At 45.7% G+C, this 19,544-nt stretch overlaps 2 protein-coding genes across 2 annotated transcripts; both read left to right on the plus strand.

The window, feature by feature from the left end:
• The first annotated feature begins 4,492 nt into the window (after positions 1-4,492).
• On the plus strand, positions 4,493-13,602 carry eif4a3 (eukaryotic translation initiation factor 4A3). Its single transcript, XM_086297290.1, has 12 exons — positions 4,493-4,773; positions 8,300-8,372; positions 8,485-8,551; positions 8,643-8,705; positions 8,790-8,922; positions 12,050-12,130; positions 12,248-12,389; positions 12,516-12,654; positions 12,732-12,847; positions 12,920-13,027; positions 13,199-13,326; positions 13,433-13,602. Exons 1-12 carry the CDS (start codon positions 4,620-4,622, stop codon positions 13,447-13,449), a joined length of 1,221 nt encoding a protein of 406 aa, XP_086153416.1. The 5' UTR covers positions 4,493-4,619; the 3' UTR covers positions 13,450-13,602.
• A 1,655-nt stretch (positions 13,603-15,257) lies between these two features.
• On the plus strand, positions 15,258-19,544 carry soul4 (heme-binding protein soul4). Its single transcript, XM_086297291.1, has 6 exons — positions 15,258-15,391; positions 16,050-16,258; positions 17,009-17,094; positions 17,166-17,307; positions 17,413-17,596; positions 18,964-19,544. Exons 2-6 carry the CDS (start codon positions 16,099-16,101, stop codon positions 19,136-19,138), a joined length of 747 nt encoding a protein of 248 aa, XP_086153417.1. The 5' UTR covers positions 15,258-15,391; positions 16,050-16,098; the 3' UTR covers positions 19,139-19,544.

Here is a 19,544-nt window from a genome sequence, read left to right on the forward strand (position 1 = left end):
AACACAAAGTGGTGCACACGTGAGCAGTGGAACAGAAATCATACATGATTCCAAACATGTTTTACAAATAAATAACTGAACAGTGGGGTGTGTGTAATTATTCAGCCTTTATTCTGACTTTGATATTAGATAAAATGAATATTGATAAAGTTTACCTTTATGTACAGAATCTGAATATCGCAAAATATTCTAAACATTTGCAATAATATCGTATCGTGGGATGTATGGTGATTCCCACCTCTAATGTCAAGTGTTGTACTAAACGTTCAAGGATGATAAAACATAATGTGATTATCCGGGCCGGGTCACCGGGTCCTCAGCTGAGGAGCCCAGACCTCGCTCTCCCCGCCCACCTCCTCCAGCTTGTCCGGGGGAACACCGAGGCGTTCCCAGGCCAGCGTGTCCTGGGTCTGCCCCAGGGCCTCCTTAACCGTGGGACATGCCCGAACACCTCACCCTGGAGGCGTTTAATTTGTATGTCAGCCAAATTAAAAACAGTAAGTTACCATAAATTGTTTTTTAATTTAGAACTTTGTTAGTGTCAGTGGAGAAACATTTAGAGTTGCTCACTCAGAAAAGTCCAGTTCTTAGTACTGTGTACTCAGTGAATACTTTGTCCTAACCTAGTCACCTTAAGTACATTTTTATTTTTTTGAGGCAACAAATTTGCATAAGTTTTTGAAGTTCTGACAACAAATGAGATTGTTCAATCAGTACTTTTACTGCAGTATTGTCAGCACTAGTGCGTGTACTTCTACTGCAGTACAGAACATCTCTACTTTTGCCTCCTGTGATGCAGGCAGATGGGAAACCTCGGACAATTTAGCAGTTGTAGTTCTTTTAAATAAAGCTGCTTCAGTGTGACCTCACAAACAAACTTTATTTAAACATCCAGATTATCTCGTGTCTTTCCTGATATCGCTCCATATTGTGACAGATGCCAAACTGCTGAAGCCTCACTGATCCACATGTACTGGTCTTGTCCCAGTCTCCTTCAGTTCCTGACAGAGGTTTTTCATACCCTGTCCAGGATTCTCAGAGTGACACTGGCCCCGACCCTCTTCTCGCTCTGTTTGGCATCAGTGGGAATGAGGTGCCTCTAAAAGACGGGAGCCATCATTCACCCTCCAGGTGGAGGGACGCTGCCTCTCCCACTCACACACACGGGGGTTATATGACCTCATGTCGTGTCATGCGGGGTCGTTTCCTTGATGCATTTCCAAATCTATACCAATTTTTCAGGTTCATGCACCTGCCTCATGTCAGCTGTGGAAATACAGTGACCTGGGGGGAATGAATGGGATTATTTTGCAGGGACTTTGTTATCTGGGGAAACACTTTATTTATTTTTACACATATACAGTAGATGTGTCTGTGTATTTATTTTCTTTATTTTCCTTTCCCCCCTAAATTCTACAGCCTTAAGTGTAATGACCCCAAATGTACAAACTATCCTTCTCTTCTCCTTTTGTTTATATGTATAAAGAAAAAACTCTTAATAAAAAACATTATTTAAAAAACCTCATTTAAACAACAGAGTAAAAAAGTTTATAAAGGGGTAAAATCATCGGAGTATTTGGTGATTTTATACAACAGCAGCATCAGTCCTCAGCTCCTTCCTGTCACCTGGCTGCACAGGTGACCTCTTTCACATTTACCAGACTGTTAGTTTACACTTTTGTGGTTTGTTTATGTTTGATTACGTCATCACCTACAGGCTGCCCAGTGTAGCGGCTGACGTGATGACATCACACCTGTCAGTGTGTCTCAGGGTCCAGTTTAAATCCTTCAAAAACAGAAGAGCGATACAGAAACATTTAGCTTTACTCAGGTTTTATGGAAACATATCGTTAGTTTCATCTCTGACAGCATCTGATCAGAATTTGTACTTTTTTTTACCAAAACGTGTTATTTGGTTTTACTGACTTTAGTGAGAAAGACTCTCGTGCTTTTCCCTCATCGATCAAACTCCACATCTGTAAATGTAAGCTGTCCACTCTCAGGACAGAAACAGAAAGTTTGTTCCTGTCTCAACAAGAAAGATTTAAAAACATGAATATTTGTAATATTTTAATGTCTTATTTAATTATTCAGTGTGTCTGTGTTACTTTCCCCCGTTTAATCTGTATTTCTATCCTGTGTGTTTACAGTTGTACAATGAGATACAGAGCATCTCCAACCAGTGGCGTGTCTAGAAAATGTTTGTTGGGGGGGCCAGGTAGGGGCACAGATTTGGAGAAGGGTGGCAGATTTAATTGGCAGATAATGTTTAAAAAAAAAATTCTACCAACCGTTAACCATAATTCAATAATCCTATAAACCTAATAACCAAATGCACTTTTAACTCTTATTAGAATGAGATTTTAACCACTACGGTGCAAAGTTTTTAGATACTGCGTTGATAAAGTACAAGAGATACAATCAGTCAGTGTTTATTCAGCAGTCAAGGACATCAATATTTGCATAGTATTTTTACTGACATATAGTGCACATATGTTTTGGGCAAAAACATTTTTGAAAATTAAAATACGAACATTTGTAGCAAACAATTGACAAATTAGCCAGTTCCAATGCTAAACTTTATCTGCCTGTTAAAAAAAGAAGATAATCTTCTCACAAACTGGTGTTTGATTTTGAAACAGGAAAAAAGTGGGGAAACAAATGAAAAGACTAACATTTGAATAAAACCTGAAAGCAAGTAAATACTTTCTATGCTGCCTTATGGTCAACTTTGGTAATATTGATCAAGAACAACACTGGCTGATGATGAAATACAGTCAGCTGGCATGGTGACACTGCCAGTATTAACCTGCAGGGCTGGACTGGGACAAAAAAATTGGGCATTTTTACTACAGACCGACCCACCAGGTAGTAAAGCCATAAAGACTTTGAATGAAAACAAATGCTGTTGTGACAGTGATGTACAGTCTTGTTGGTATATGTATGATTTCTATACATTTTACGTCAGATAAAAACTTTGGTTGTAAGATTTAGATAATTATTTAATAAAAACTAGGTATTTTAAATGAGAATAAGAAAGAAAAGTATTTCTTTGTGCCCACCTTTCCCTGTTAATGCCCTACCTGGCCCCCTGGCAACACTTTGCTAGACCCGCCCCTGCACAGTTACCAGCTGTCAGCTGCTTAGAAAAGGATCCTGGTGTTATTTGTCTCTCAGAAACAGTTCATAACTTCAACTCATCCATGTCACCTAAAAGGTAAACCTGTTTCTCCATCACAGCTCTGATGATTCAGTAAGGACATCTCCTGGTTTCATCTTCATGTTTCCCTCTCACCACATATCTAAACCGACATCATGACCAGCAGCTTTACAGCTGTGGCTCCAGCAAACATCAGCTGATACTAGAAATTAATATTAAATCAATTCTAACAACAGCTGATCAAACGTGCTGCTGTTGTTTAGCGCGACATCCGCTGGTTTCCTCTTTCTGGCGCAAAGTGGGCGATAAACAAACAAGAGAGAAAAGCCGATCAGCTGATCATTGATCAGTTTCATGATTGAAGTAGCAACAGGAGAGGGAGGGGGAGAATGAGAGAAGAGGCAGCTGTGCAGCATAAAGACAGAATAACTCCAGCTTTGTGCCTTTTTTCCCATTCTAGCTAAAGTCCGGGACAAACGTCTCTTCTCAGCTCAATACGAAACGCGTAATATTTTCTCTGAATGAGGGACCATTCCATTTTTTTAAGGAGCCATTGGCAACTCTACTAACCTTATGAATAAAATAAAGTTCACTATCAGTAACATCATAGCACCCACCCAGCTGTATAGAAACTCTGTCAAACTGGCTAGAACGCATTTATTCTGTCCTCATTTTCTTTCACCGAAAAATTGTTTCCAGCAGTGCCGTCTTTCGCGCTTGGCTCTCCTACCTTTGCTAACGTGATGCGCATAGCGCAGAAGCCGATGCTGCATTCACTTACACTCGGATATCTGAGCGTCACCGTGAAAACATAATCGGACATTTGATATTTGATTGAATTTTATTGTTTTGCCTTTGGGGTGGCACCTGGGGTGGCCAGTCTGGTTTGGGGGGTGGCCTGTGCCCCCCCAGGCCACCCCGCTGGACACGCCATTGTCTCCAACTCAGTGCAAACGTGTGTGTGCGTGTGTGTGTGTGGGAGGGTGCACAGTTCTGCAGCACTATATTTATATGAACAGTATTACCAGAAAAAACGGGGGGGGGGAAAGGAAACAAATGTACAAATATACAATCCGGTGTCAGAAGTAAATATGTAAATAAATAGTGTGTTTTGTATATATAGTTATAGGCTGTTATTCCTTGTTTTTCAGAAGGGCCGTCTGTCCCGTGTTGATCGATCACTGAGACACTTTCTTATTCATGTATTGATCAGTTTGTCATCATTCGATCAGGTTTACATTTTATTCTGTGTCGGCCTCCAAGTACGCTGATAAAGAACCCGGAAATTTGTTATTTTTTCTGCTGTGACGTAAAATCCTCGTCGCCCGCTGCGGACGTCATCGGCGTAGCGACACGTGCTTCTTTCTCTCGTTAGCAGTTAGCTTAGCAGCGCGGCGAAGCGCGGACTGGTGAATCCGGACTTCTGCGACATTCAGTAGGATTAAAAGCTCCGAGGAACATGGCTGCTGCCGGGGCTCAGGGTAGGAAGAGGATCCTGAAGGAAGAAGATATGACCAAGGTGGAGTTTGAGACCAGCGAGGAGGTGGACGTCACCCCTACCTTCGACACCATGGGCCTCCGGGAGGACCTTCTCCGCGGGATCTACGCCTACGGTAGGCCGGGGTTCGGCGCGGCCTCCGGGGGAAAGCTAGCTCAGCTAGTCATCTGTAAAGCTAAAGTCGGCGCAGTGTGTTTGAGTAGGCGAATTAAAGATATTTCACTGTCCTCGGTTCGACCCCGGGGGCATCGTATCCGGAGGGGTGCCGTTAGTCTGACTCTCCGGCTTTTAGTTCTTTCCAGAAGCTCTCCAATTAGCATTAGCCCGACCTGCTAACGTGTCTGCGCACTTTCAGTGGCGGAGAAACAGATGTTCTGATAGACCTAACTTTAGACCGGACTCTGGGGCTGCTGAGCCGGTGTGTGACCCGGCTTGGTCCATGGCTCAGTGTGATGTAGGAAACAAAAACTTTATTGAAATGTGTACAAACAAAGAAGCATTCATCTGTTGATCATGTTCAGTTAAATTATTTAAGTGATAAGTAATTTGTGGGCTGATCCGAACAACCTTCAGAGACTCTTCAAACAGCTCGAGATCAGCTCTGAATTCTCCCCATTTGTCAATAAAATGTTTTCCATTAAACTGTTAATTAAATTCCACTTCAGCACTGAGTGAGCTGATTCCCCGGCCTGCAGGCATTACAAATTCTGTCTATCACAGAAAACATCCACTTTAAATCTGAGTGTAATAAAATCATTAGTTGGGTAAAACTCATATAAAATGTTAAAACTGAGCTCTTCTTTTAGGAAGGATTGGATGTGAGATGTATATTTTTCTGATATTTTGGTTAAAAGTCTTTAAGGATGTGCTTCCTTTTAACCGGATTAGAAAAAAATGCTTTCAGTAAGATAATTATAATACTTTTTAGATTTTTCTGTCACTAAATTCAGTATTTTCAAAGTGGTGGTGGTGTGGTAGAGCCGGGATCTTCTCTAACCTTAGATGTTAGAGAGACTAGCATCGCTGTTATCAGCTGATTATAACCTCGGTGAAGTTTAAACAACAGCATCGTAGTCAAAGGAGCTTACAAAGAAAAGCGTCTGGACTTCTTTAAGTAGCTTGAAGACATTTCACCTCTCATCCGAGAAGCTTCTTCTGTTCTAAGGTCAAATGGTGGAGAGTCCCAGATTTAAACCCAGTGGGAGTTTCCCCCCACAGAGGGACAAAAGGACCCCCTGATGATCCTCTAATCGCCTGAGCCAAGGTGTGAAACTGGGTGTGGGTCCCAATCAGCCAGAGTTTCGGGTGAGTTCATTGTGGAACCTGGCCCCACCTTATCATGTGATTTCCTGAGGTCAGATGGCCCAGGATGTGAGTGGGCGTTAAGGCGTCTGGGAAGGGATCTCAAAACTGGATTATAGATGGCAGAGAGTTGGTGTCGTAAACCCCGCCTCTGTTCAAAGATGGTCGCTCACAGTGGACATAGATGCTTCTTTCACTCCTCTTTCAAACCATCTGTCCTCTCTGTCCAAAATGTGAACATTGGCATCCTCAAAGAGTGACCTTTATCCTTAAGATGCAGATGGACTGCTGAGTCTTGTCCTGTGGAGGTGGCTCTTCTGTGTTGTGCCATGCGCTTGTGAAGTGGCTGTTTGGTCTCTCCAATGTAGAGGTCTGGGCATTCCTCGCTGCACTGTACAGCATACACCACATTGTTAAGTCTGTGTTTTGGCGTTTTGTCTTTCGGGTGAACCAGTTTCTGTCTGAGCGTGTTGCTGGGTCTGAAATGCACCGGGATGTCATGCTTGGAGAAAACTCCTGAGTTTCTCTGATACACCGGCTACATAGGGGATGACAATGTTGTTGCATCTGTCCTTCTTATCCTCCCTCGCTGGTGTCTGGTCTTCTTCTAAAAGAAGACCAGACACCACAGGACAAGACTCAGCAGACTCAGACCTTAGAACTGAAGAAGCTTCTTGGATGAGAGGTGAAACGTCTTCAAGCAACTTAAAGAAGTCCAGACGCTTTTCTTTGCAAGCTCCTTTGACTACGATGACCTGGATGACTGAGAACCTTCACAAACAACAGAATCACCAGCACCGCTTTCATGAAGCGATGTTTTTACTGGTCTGAAATTGTGTTTATGAACCCAGTAGAGAAGAACCTGTTGATGGGGAACCTATTCCATCCAAAGTCACCTGAATCACCATGGTTTTAATAATGTGGTGTGATGTGTGTGAGGCCAGTGCTGGGTAAACCGGCTGTGTTCATGTTCCTTTGCAGGTTTGGGAGTTGCAGTAATTAGTCCTGGTTACATACTTGCTGTGAGCTCTAAGCTTCTTAGATCTTTCCAAACGAGTTGCCCGTGAGACCGTCGGATTTATTTAAGAGCATCTATGAAATAACCGTGTCATTCTTCAATAAAATGTTTGTTTTACATCCGCACTTAGAGCACAACTAAATCAAAAATATCGACAGTCATTAGTTTCTTTTAGTTAAAGCCACCGAACAGAACGAGCAGAGACGCTGAGTGTGGCCGATGTTTGTCAGAGTGAAGGCTGCAGCAGCCTGTCTGCACCTCAGCTTGTTGTGTTGATGGCTGAAGTATCGTCACGGTGTCTGTGAGCTTAAAGCAGACTCTGAGCAGAGGAAGAGGAAGTTAACGTCACTGTTGGAACATTTCTACACAAATAAATGTGGAGTTTACTCTTTACCCGCTTGAACATCATCACCATCGCCTCGCAATGAATCCTGGGATAGGGTGGGCTACGAAGGATACATCCGGCCCAGGGCTGTGCGGTATGCTATCGTTTGTTTCACGGTGATGCGAAATCCACTGTTTATGGATGCGGGGACAGAGAATCCCAGCACGACCAGTTTAGACGAGGCAGAACCAGGTAGCTGCAAACAGACGGACCAGTCCACACAAATCCAGGACCTTATTCCTAAACGAGGGCCGCCTCTGTTGCGCGGACACGGTTTGGTTATGAAACGTCTGACACGGAAAACGGCACAATGTAAGTTCTGGCACAAAGCGGCGCCACCTCAGACTCGAACAGCACAGAGCTCTTCTCAGGTGGCAGAGAGTGGAGAGAGTTTACGGACGTCAGGTGCTCCAAACCAACCTCAGACTCAAACGCTACAACGGGCGTTTTCCCCGCAGCACGCCGTGTAGAAAGACTCACAAAGAAAATGGCGGCCGTTACAACTTCTATCTAAAAATAGATGGTTTCATGCATCGGTCAGAACACTCCGCTGAAAACGCCTCACACGGGTCGAGTTACAGAAAAAGCACATTTAGTGACAGATGAGGTTATCGGGAGATAACCGGGTCATATCGCCCAAATCTGTGGAAAAAAGGAGGAAGCTTTAATTGGGACCGCCTTCGCCTTCCCGGGGCTGCTGCGTGCTTCAGGTTACTGTAATGACCCTGATGTCACTGAGAGGCGTCGTCTCGCTGCTTTCAGAAACCCCGGGAGGATTTCAGATTGCATAAAGTGTTTCAGAATTATGGTCATTTAAAAGAATGTTGAGAAACCTGTGGCCGGGTTAAAATAAAGTTGTTTGAAGGACAGATGTTTTGTGCACTTTGCTAGTTGTAAATAAAGTTTTCTGGCAGTGACGCAGTGTTCGTGTTGCAGGATTTGAGAAGCCGTCAGCGATCCAGCAGCGAGCCATCAAGCAGATCATCAAAGGCCGTGATGTCATCGCTCAGTAAGCGTTTCCCTCCTCTCTCCTCGTCCTTCCCTCCTTTCCTCTTCTCTCGCTGTTCTTGTTGCCGTGTAGCTCTCGTGCCTCCAAATGTTCTAACAGCTGCTGTCTGCAGGTCTCAGTCTGGAACGGGAAAGACCGCCACCTTCTGCGTGTCTGTGCTGCAGTGTCTCGACATCCAGGTGAGTCTGTTGCAGCCTCGGTGGGCGTGGCCTTTTCAAGCAGATGGGTTAAACTGTTATTGTGACACTGTGATGCGTTTCCTGTCTGCAGGTGAGGGAGACGCAGGCTCTGATCCTCGCTCCGACTCGAGAGCTCGCTGGACAGATTCAAAAGGTATGCCTGCGCCTCGTCACAGCTGGCCGATCACCTGTGATCATATGTGCTGCATTCTGATTGGCTGTTTGCACGTGTGCGCAGGTGCTGCTCGCTCTGGGAGACTACATGAACGTGCAGTGTCACGCCTGCATCGGGGGCACCAACGTGGGCGAGGACATACGCAAGCTTGACTACGGCCAGCACGTCGTGGCGGGCACGCCAGGACGAGTGTTCGGTGAGTTTGAGTAGGTCATGTGACCCGCACCTGCTGTCATCGTCGCGTCCGATCGGTTGAGGTGGGAGACGCTCCACATTCAAATTATAATTTGATAAAACGAGATCCAGTCAGACGAAACCTGTTTCCAGGTCATGATCTCGGCGCTCAGGATGGCGAGAAGCCCATTAACAACGCCACCTTGAAACAGGAAGTGAAAACGTTTATCTGCTGGTGCCTTTGGCCTGGCAGTGTGAAAGAGGCGTGATGTCGTTCACTACGCTGCCAAAAATATTCGCTCGTCTGCCTTCATGTTCGCGTGAACTCGATCGACCTCCCGGTCTTAATCCACAGGCTGGACGCACGTCCGTGAGGTCGATGCTGGAGGAAAAGGCTCACAGCCCCGTGCTGTTCTGTGGGGCTGAGGTCAGGACTTCCACACCAGGAAGGGGCTGTTCCCACAGGGCTGGGACCGGGAAATTGTCCAACATGTCGCATTTCACTGGAGCAAACCCACCTCCACCAGGCTTACACCTGTCTGTTCATAAACCTGTCAGAGCTGGACGCAGCCGCGGCTCTGCTCCACGATCACACACATAACGTGAACAATGTGAAAGACTATGGGCTCAAATTGTGGTCATAAATATTTTGTACTTGTAAATCAGTTTTGTATGAGTAAAAAGAATTTGTGTGTGGACTTATGCGTGTGAAACTCTGCACTCAAGTTTTAGGTTACAAATATGAATTTTGACTCTATTTTTCTTCCTGTCAGCTGATTGGTCAATGTCATGTCAATCACAAATTTAACTATGCAATCAGAGAACAGATGGGTTTGGCTGTCCGGTTGTTCAGTCTGACGTCACTAGCCGTGTCTGGGTCTAAACTCCGCTGCAGGTCCATATATCAAACGATCACTATGGCATTACTGAGAGTTGAAAAACTGTCTAAAGTCTTTCATCTTTAATAAAATGATCAGCGTTCTGCTCTACCAGGTGTAACAATTGAGTTTAACATCCAGGAATCCATGAAAACGGAATTTATGACATTTAACGGAGTTAGAAGTTAGCAGGAAGTTAGCTCGCTAGCTTCTATCTAAATACAATATAGCATGTCCTGACTGCGGGGTTTTGGAAACAAATTAAAATGTACAGCTCTGCTATCACTTCCAACATAAATGAAGACAGAAAACTAAACAGCACTGACGTTTGTAGGGCTACTGAAGTTGGGCTAGCTGGTATATAATGATGTGCTACGTGACCGCTAGCGACACAGCTATGTTAGCATAATATAAACAAGCTAACTTTTTTCCACTCGATAAAAGTTAACGTGAGTGTTCTCGGTGGTCAGGAACAAATGTAATCGCATGGCAGGATGCTGTAAAAGGACCAAACTTCAGCCAGGAGAACAACTGAGATAATCCATCCACAATACGAGGTTAGTCATTCATATACTGCTGCATGGGCTGGGCTGTAGTTACATCCTAAGGTTTTAAAAACTGAGCTTAAATAAATGATTAGCGGTAATAAAAGCCGAGGGAGGTCAACAGTGATCACTGACTGTTTTAGGAGCTTTTTGAGATTAAATAGAAGAAAATACAAAACATTAAACATGTTAACAACACAAAAGCCATATTAAACGCAGACTACTTTAGACCCGGAAGTAGGATTCGTCACGTCATCACTTAACGACCGGGTTGGAGGGGGGCTTTACGGAGCTGCAGGTCCTTGAAGGGTGATACAGTTTGAAGCTGGAGGATCTCTATATAAATATCCGATAGCAGCTAGGTCCCCTAACTTTGAGCAGCTGTTGAAAGGATAAAGTTGTGCTATATCAGTGGTTAGAAATACATTATTACTTTAGGATTAGTTTAACACAAAGTCAGGGCTGACCCGGGACCATGGCTGTGAGTCACAGTGCGCAGCATGAAGGTCCTTTCACATCGGACGCAGCATGTGCTGCTAATGCTAACTAAAAGCCAAGGATCCAGGATTTGTTGCGTTGGCTGCTGGGCTCTGTGTGCAGCAGCTCTACCTGTACTAGATGCACCTGTCGTTTCTATCTCTGACTTTATCTCCTCTACAAGAGTTTCTGTTGTTTTCAAATGTTCTTCAAATGTTCAATAAAAACATGTATCGTTAATTCATAACCAGAAAGCTTTGTAACTATCCCCACTAGTGAAGACTGTGTCATTTCCACAACACTGAAGGAAAACGCTGGGCTGGCATGTAAAAGGACATTTATTCCCTCAGGACCTGAAGCTCCATAAAGCACCCCTCCAATAGCCAAACTCTGATTGGATAGTTAAATTTGTGATTGACATGACATTGACCAATCAGCTGAAAGGAAGAAAAATAAGGTCAAAATTTGTACGTGTAACTTGAAACTTGAGTGAAGACTTGACTAAGTCCAAACAGAAATTCTTTTTACACATACAAAACTGATTTACAAGTTCAAAATATTTATGACCACAATTTGAGCCCATGAAAGACAGCTGCTTGAAACATGTGAAACATGTTCGTTTACGTAAAAGGTTCTGTTTGTGCTCTGAGGTCTCGCTGGAGAGGAGAACGTAGTCGGTTGCTCCGGGTGTTCTCTGCACGCACAATCTCACACACACAGACGATGTTACATTGAAGTAAGGCTGTTCGATATATCTCGAATGACGAAATAAAAACATTTATCGTTTCATATTGTGCTATCGTTTGTTCCATGGTGTCGCAAAATAGACTTTGCGGCAATATTTGTTCATGGTTTTGACGGTCACTGTACTGTAAATGTTTAAAATTCTGTCCCGTGTAGACGGGAAAGGCAGCGTTGGCTCTGATGCCGCGTCGAAGCGTTTTCTTTCTCTGCGTCCATCTTTGTTTTACCAACTTTCTCCCAGGTGCTGACACGCTAGCGACAAATGGCGCCATCTGCTGGCCTGAAAAAGCAACTGCTTTTATTACTCTTGTTTATAATAAAATCTCGATATTGCCAGACTAAATATCACAACATTACGCTGTATGGAGTTTTATTAATCACTCCTGTGTGTCTGGAGGAAATGTCTGGGCACCATGTGTAAAAAGTTGTTCAGCTTCTGGCTCCTGATTGGCCAGCCTCTGACTGCAATAGCCAATAGGAGCTCACCTTTGTTTGTTTACTTCAGACATGATTCGGCGCCGCAGCCTGAGAACAAGAGCCATCAAGATGCTGGTCCTGGACGAGGCAGACGAGATGCTCAACAAAGGTGAGCGCGTGTCACCTGGAGCAGGAACACACCTGAGAACTCTGTGATGTCACACCTTAACCACCAGACTGAAACACCTGTCCGGCGTCTAACTTCCTGTCGGCTTTCTGTGTCCAGGTTTCAAGGAGCAGATCTACGACGTGTACCGCTACCTGCCCCCCGCCACGCAGGTGGTCCTGATCAGTGCCACGCTGCCGCACGAGATCCTGGAGATGACCAACAAGTTCATGACCGACCCGATCCGCATCCTCGTCAAACGGTCAGTTTGACGAGGATGCGGATCGGGTTTCTGGCAGAAATGTGGAGCTGAGATTATTCAGAGTGAAACCTGATCCCACCTTACTCTCACCCTCTCTCTCTGTATGTTGATGTCTCTCGGCCGCAGTGATGAGTTGACCTTGGAGGGGATAAAGCAGTTCTTTGTTGCCGTGGAGAGGGAGGAGTGGAAGTTCGACACACTGTGCGACCTTTATGACACGCTGACCATCACGCAGGCCGTCATCTTCTGCAACACCAAGAGGAAGGTCTGTGCACGTCCTCCTGTGTGAGCAGGTGTAGCGCATCAGAGCATCATGGGAAACGTAGTGTGTTTGTGTTTCAGGTGGACTGGCTGACAGAGAAGATGAGGGAGGCCAACTTCACGGTGTCATCGATGCACGGAGACATGCCGCAGAAGGAGAGAGAGTCCATCATGAAGGAGTTCAGATCAGGAGCCAGGTGAGCGGACCAGGACCAGGACCAGGACCAGATTCTGATTCAGAGACTGACCTCTGGGTTTTTGTGTTTCAGTCGTGTGCTGATCTCCACCGATGTCTGGGCTCGAGGCCTGGATGTTCCTCAGGTTTCACTCATCATCAACTATGACCTGCCCAACAACAGAGAGCTCTACATCCACAGGTATCCCTCCACACAAACTAGTCCCCACGTGTCCTTCTGCACCAGTCAGGGAGGAGACTTGAGCAGAGTGCTTTGGGGGAGGGGCTTAGACAGGTTTGGGTCCGGTGGTCCTTTGAGGAGAGCAGGGGGTGTTTATTCGTGACTAATGCTATGACCTCTGACCTCCTTCAGGATTGGCCGGTCGGGGCGTTATGGGCGTAAGGGTGTGGCCATCAACTTTGTGAAGAATGACGACATCCGCATCCTGCGAGACATCGAGCAGTATTACTCCACCCAGATCGACGAGATGCCCATGAACGGTACGAGGGAGCCAATCAGGGGCCTGCTGATGTCACTGTTCGCATGTTGTTGTTGTTGTCGGTCTGATTCTGTTCACTGATTGGTTCACTGTTTTTCTCTCTGCAGTTGCTGATTTGATCTAACCTGGATGACATCACACCAGAGCCCCGCCCCTTCAATTCATTTTTTTCTTCCTGTTTGTTTTTTAATAGTTTTAGATGTATTTTTTTTTTAATGTTGAGGTTAAATGACTGTAAGACGGCAGGTTTGTTTTTGTAAATAAAGTTTTGGTTCCAGATGTTAAGGTGGCGTGTCGTTACTATGAGCTCATCTGCAGCGACCAGTCAAAACTCCTAAAAGTAGTCACAGCCGTGAGGAGCAAGACTTTGTCAGGCTGGCTCCACCCCTCGAGGTAACCTGAGGTTTGTCTTTGGAGGTGAACCAGACGAGCGCTCCTTCAGCAGAGAGTGTTACAGCCACAGTGCGGAGCAACGTCCACTCGATGCTGCTGAACACACCTGTGTTCTTACCACTCCCACCACAGCCTGTGTACATGTGAGGAAACCTGAGTGTATTTGCTGTGTGCAGCAACCACAAATAAATACTGCAGTATTTGGGTGTTCTCTTTCTGACCTTGTGCTTTAGTAACATGTGTCTGATCACTTGTACAGTGGACAGGTGTTACCTGACTGTCACAACTGTCCCCAGCCACGGACCGGTATGTGAGTCGTTTGGCACTGGACGCAAGAGTTGAGGCCTGGGTGTGAAATTTAAATGGTAAATGGCCTGTATTTGTATAGCGCTTTTACTAGTCCTGCCTAGGGACCCCAAAGCACTTTACACACCCAGTCATCCACCAATTCACACACGGGTGGAGCCACAGCTGCCCTGAGGCAGACTGACAGAAGCGAGGCTGCCATATCGCGCCATCTGGCCAACACCAGTAGGTGGTAGGTGAAGTGTCTTGCCCAAGGACACAACGACCGAGACTGTCCGAGCTGGGGCTCGAACCGGCGCCCTTCCAATTCACAAGGCGAACTCCCAACTCTTGAGCCACGATCGGCCTTCACAGAACACCTGATCAGGTGTATTCACATGAATCATTGATGACGATGCAGCTGCAGTAGCAAACGTACCGTTCACTGCGCTGCTCTCTGATTGGCTAATCAGGAGTTATCATCTTCTTCTTCTTTTTTTTTGTAAATATTAAACCTTATTAAGAAACAGTATACAGAACATGTATACAACCAGAACAAAATTAACATATGCCAGGGGGTGTAATACAAAGAATTACAAACATTCAAATAATTTGTAATTACTACAAATAGTAATAGTTTTCATAGCCTTTTGGTTAAGTGAGCCACGAATCAATTTTATGTAACATAAAACATCATTATAGTAATGTTTAAAATTAGGGTTTTTGTTACTGTATTTGCATTTGTGAAAATAAAATTTAGCTAAGATAACTAACAAGTTTATTATAAAGTAAACATCTTCTTTTTTTTGCCTTCGAAAGAAACAAAATACAACATTTTCCCATTTCACAGTAAAGTCTTTGTACAGATGTCCAGCAATGAATCTACTGAAGTCTTTCCAAAATGTTCTAGCGTATGAACAGATCCAGAAGAGGTGCTGCAGTCTCAGGATGGCTTCCACAAAATCCACAGCTCACATTTATGTCCCTTTTGAACTTCGTCATGTAATGATTAGCAGGATAAAATTTGTGCAGTATTTTAAATGAGACTTCCTTCACTTTATTCGTTACAGATACTTGTTAGGAATTGTCCATACTTTTCCAGTTAATGTCACTGACAAAGGAATCCCAGTAAGAGACCACATGTGGGACAGTTAGAGATTCTGTCCTGAACAAAGCACGAATATTCTTATTACTTTTACTGTGGTTTGTTAGACAGATTCTTCCTATGTGTGAGTTCTCTTCTTCTTTTGTAGTGTGTAGTGTGACGGTGACGTATTTCCGGTGCCGTCGTCGTGAAGCAGCTAGGCTGCCGAAAGCGGAAAAGAAGAAACGCTTTGTTGTTCTGTTTCACAGACGCGTCGATATCTGTGGTCTCACCTGGCGGACAGGTGAGTGCAGAACCTGGTAATACGAACCGGATCGAGCTAAGCGCTCTGACCGGGAGCTGAATATCGCGCTTAGCTTTTGCTAATTGAACTAGCTGTGCTAAGAGTGGCTCCGCGCTAGCCTTAGCACAGACCGGCCATTGATCAGTGGTCATGAGAATTTGCATAATTAAGATTAAGGACCTCCCAGCCCATTGTTCCTCAGTGGGCTGGTTTCAGTCATTATGCAAATGTCCTGTTTATAAGATTGAAACCTGCAGTCAGCTGAGACTGAAGACGTCACCTGATGATGACGAAACGTTTCTCCCACTGAAAACATCCAGATGAACAGAATCATGCATCAAGACGATGCAACATGTGGTACCCGGAGTGTGGAATATGTAAACAACTCTAACCAGTTAACCTGGAGCTCCGCCTCCGCTGTAGCCTGGCTCCGCCTCAGGTCAGGCCACGATGATGTGAAGGATGGGTACTTCACCCGAAAGAGTTTAGGTTAAAGGTTATGGTTTAGGGTTAAAACAGGGTTCCTGTTATAGCATAATTGTGTTCTGAGTGCGTGCAGAACATGGTTATTACACGAGCCAATCATGGCTAGCTCTGATTGGCTGCAGTAGGCTTTTCTGGGTCACATGTTTCTGACAAATTCCTCATCTTTCTGCAGGAGTCGCATCCCCACCTCCTCTCAGCAGATTTTCTGCAGGTCGAAGGTCATGGCACTGATCTCTTTGGAGGATCTCGATGGATTGGATGACGAGCAGCTGGACGATGACATCACAGACAACCCCGAGCCAATGGATGAAGATGAGTCGGAGCGCCTGATGAGTCACTGGCAGGCTGTCGCCAGCACACACCAGGTGTCAGTTCCTCAAGGTCAGGGGGTGGGGCCAGTTTCTGTGTGATGCAGGCACTGATTGATCAGGGGTTGATTGTTTATGTGCTTATTTCTGTACAAGGCCTCTGATTGATGCTCAGCATGGAGATATTCAGGTGTTTTTTTTCACCTGTCATATTTCGCCCCAAAAAGGGGTGTAGCCACTCAGAATGAAAACTTACCTGTCTGAGTGGCGCCGCCCCACCGTAGTGCTCTGATCCATGGTGGAGGCTTCGTGGTAGCCACTGCCGCCTCTCCTCAGCTGGTTGCTGTCTCACTTCAGTTCAGTTTTATTTACACAGCGCCAAATCACAATAACAGTCGCCTCAAGGAGCTTTATATTGTAAGGTCGACCCTACAATAACACATACAGATAAAACCCAACAATCATATGACCCCCTATGAGCAGCACTTTGGCGACAGTGGGAAGGAAAAACTCCCTTTTAACAGGAAGAAACCTCCGGCAGAACCAGGCTCAGGGAGGGGCGGGGCCATCTGCTGTGATTGGTTGGGGTGAGAGAAGGAAGACAGGATAAAGACATGCTGTGGAAGAGAGACAGAGGTTAATAACAGATATGATTCAATGCAGAGAGGTCTGTTAAACCATAGTGAGTGAAGAAGGTGGTTAAATGATTACATCCTTAAAGTCCGTTACAGCACTTTCAGAAAAACATCTGCTGTGATGAAATCTTCACTGCTGTGTAATCAATTACTGCACAGAAAACAGAACTTCCTGTTCTGTTTTCCAGAAATGAGAGGACCCATACAGGAAATGACACGCAACAGCCAGCAGAGGGAGCCCCTCCCCTTCACACCCATCTCAAGCCACGAGAAGGTAAATGCCCTGACCCTAAAACCTAACCCCGCCCCCTCTCCGTCAGTGCTGATGTGTGGTACCACCCACAGATGGGGGAGGTGCAGTACGAGGAGCGGCTGTACCCGGCCGGTCACTGGGCGTCCGTGACACGAGGAGACGACCTGTACGAGCAGAGCATCTCCATGGCCTTCATGAAGCTGATGCGCTTCATCTGCAAGGAGAATTCTGCAGGTCAGGCTACGCCCACCACCCGCCAGCCACACCGCACGCTTGCTGGACCGTTCAGCTGCGATCGATGCCTGCAGGTCACGTGATTGTGTTGTTGCTCATGTACAGGTAGATACCTGGGGATGACCGTACCCATCATCAGTTACATCCGTATGGCGAAGGACGGCAAGACATTTGAGAAGGATGTGGAGACGGCGTTTTTCCTTCCCGCCGCGCTCCAGCACAGCCCGCCGCAATCCTGCGACCCTGACATCAGCATCGTCTACAGACAGCCAATCAGAGTGGTCACCAGGTGAGAAGATCATTGCCACATTGTGGTTTGTGATGTGGGCGGGGTCACAGAAGACAACCTGAACAGGAAATGTGACATCAGACAATAATAATAACAACAACAATAACAATTAAATGATTGAAGCTGCAGAGGTTAAAGTGCAGCAGCGAGCTCAGCACTGATTGGCTGTTGTGGTCATACTTCAACCATCAGCAGACATGAAGAGGTGACAGGAAGTGACCCGTCAGATGGGGGTTTCGAATGCTGAAGCCCTTTCTCAATTCTCAAGTACGCAAGTCCAGACTTGCTGAGAATGCGAGCAGGACTCGAGCAGGACTCGACAAGCGTACTTGATGATTTCATCGGTCCGGCGTTTTTACTGCCGTCCCCTCTTAGTTTAACTGTGAGTAATATGTTATATAATAATAATGGAGTGGATTTATATAGCGCTTTTCAAGGCACCCAAAGCGCTTTACAATGCCACTATTCATTCACACATTGGTGGAGGCAGCTACAGGTGTAGCCACAGCTGCCCTGGGGCAGACTGACAGAAGCGAGGCTGCCATATCATCGGCCCCTCTGGCCAACACCAGTAGGCGGCAGGGTGAAGTGTCTTGCCCAAGGACACAACGACCAGGACAGAGAGCCCAGGGATCGAACCGGCGACCTTCCGGTTACAGATGCGCTTCCCAACCCCCTGAGCCACGGTCGCCCACAGTTATGAAGCTTAACTTTAATCTCAGCCAAACCGGTTTACTCAGGAACAAATAACAACAACAACAACAAATAAACAAATAAAACATAGCATGTTTAAGTGATCTAAGAGACTTATCTATCATGTTTAACCCGAGTAGTGAAAGACCATGGGGGGTTGAAAACGATGTGCTGGGAGTCCGCTGTTCTCGCCGGCTATAGTGATCCTCGACCTCCCGGTCTGCTACGGAGCTGGCGGGTCACAGATGTCTCTGAAAATGTCAGAGCGCGTTTGGACAAATGCATATCTTGATAAATCGAGCAGATATTTGACGTTTACGCAGCTACATTCTAGTTTATTTTGTGACCCCGAAAGAGATGGTCTTTTTAGCCGCGTTTGAGTTTTGGACGAAATGCATTCTGGGATATTTTGCTGTACCAAATACACAGAAGTCACCACTGATGCACGCTCGATAAAACAGGCGGAGCGAGAACACATCTGGGAATTTTTCGCGTCCTCGGCTTGATGCGTAGTTTGAATTGGAACGGTACCTGGTCTCCGACTGATGACGTATCACCGGTGCAACAACACACAAGTACGAATATTGAGACAGGCCCTGAGTCATCAGATCGTGGGCCGGGCGTGCGTCGGGTTTCGCGTCAAATTAACGACTCTGCTTTCTGATTGGGTGCAGGCCGTTCTTCGGGACGACCACGGAGGAGACGGTAGGCCGCCAGATCCTGCTGCTGTGGGAGATTCTCGGCGCCACTGATGAGCTGCACAGCGATCGGTACGCCGTGGCCGTGTACGAGAACCCAGGTGTGCCGCGACGCCGGAACGAGCTCTGGTTCATCAGGCGTGATCTTTAGGCTCCTCCCATCATGCTCTATTTCAGCACGTCCACTCACAGCTTCCTGTCAAACTGACATCAGAGCAGTCATCTGTTATGAGGACACTAAGCCCCACCCTTTCTATTAGCTCACACTTCACAGGTCTGTTCTGATTGACCTATTGACCTCTTGTATTAATTCCCTCCTATCTTTCTATTGGTGTCTTTTATTATGGTGGTACAGCTTTTATCTTGCTATTACCCATGTGCTGTAGTCATTCTTATTGGTAGCTTTTATCTATGAACATAACTCGTTATTTTTTATTTTTTTTATCCGTTATCAATGTTTGAACCTTTTATTGTTTTATGTAAAGCACTTTGGTATGCCCAAGGCTTTTAAATGTGCTCTATAAATAAAGATTGTTGTTGTTGTTGTTGATTGGCTG

Source organism: Aulonocara sp. 'chitande type north' Nkhata Bay, linkage group LG6 (assembly GCF_057382095.1).
Source record: "Aulonocara sp. 'chitande type north' Nkhata Bay isolate Kocher_YH1m ecotype deep benthic linkage group LG6, A_spYH_male_GT1.1, whole genome shotgun sequence".
NCBI lineage: Eukaryota > Metazoa > Chordata > Actinopteri > Cichliformes > Cichlidae > Aulonocara > Aulonocara sp. 'chitande type north' Nkhata Bay.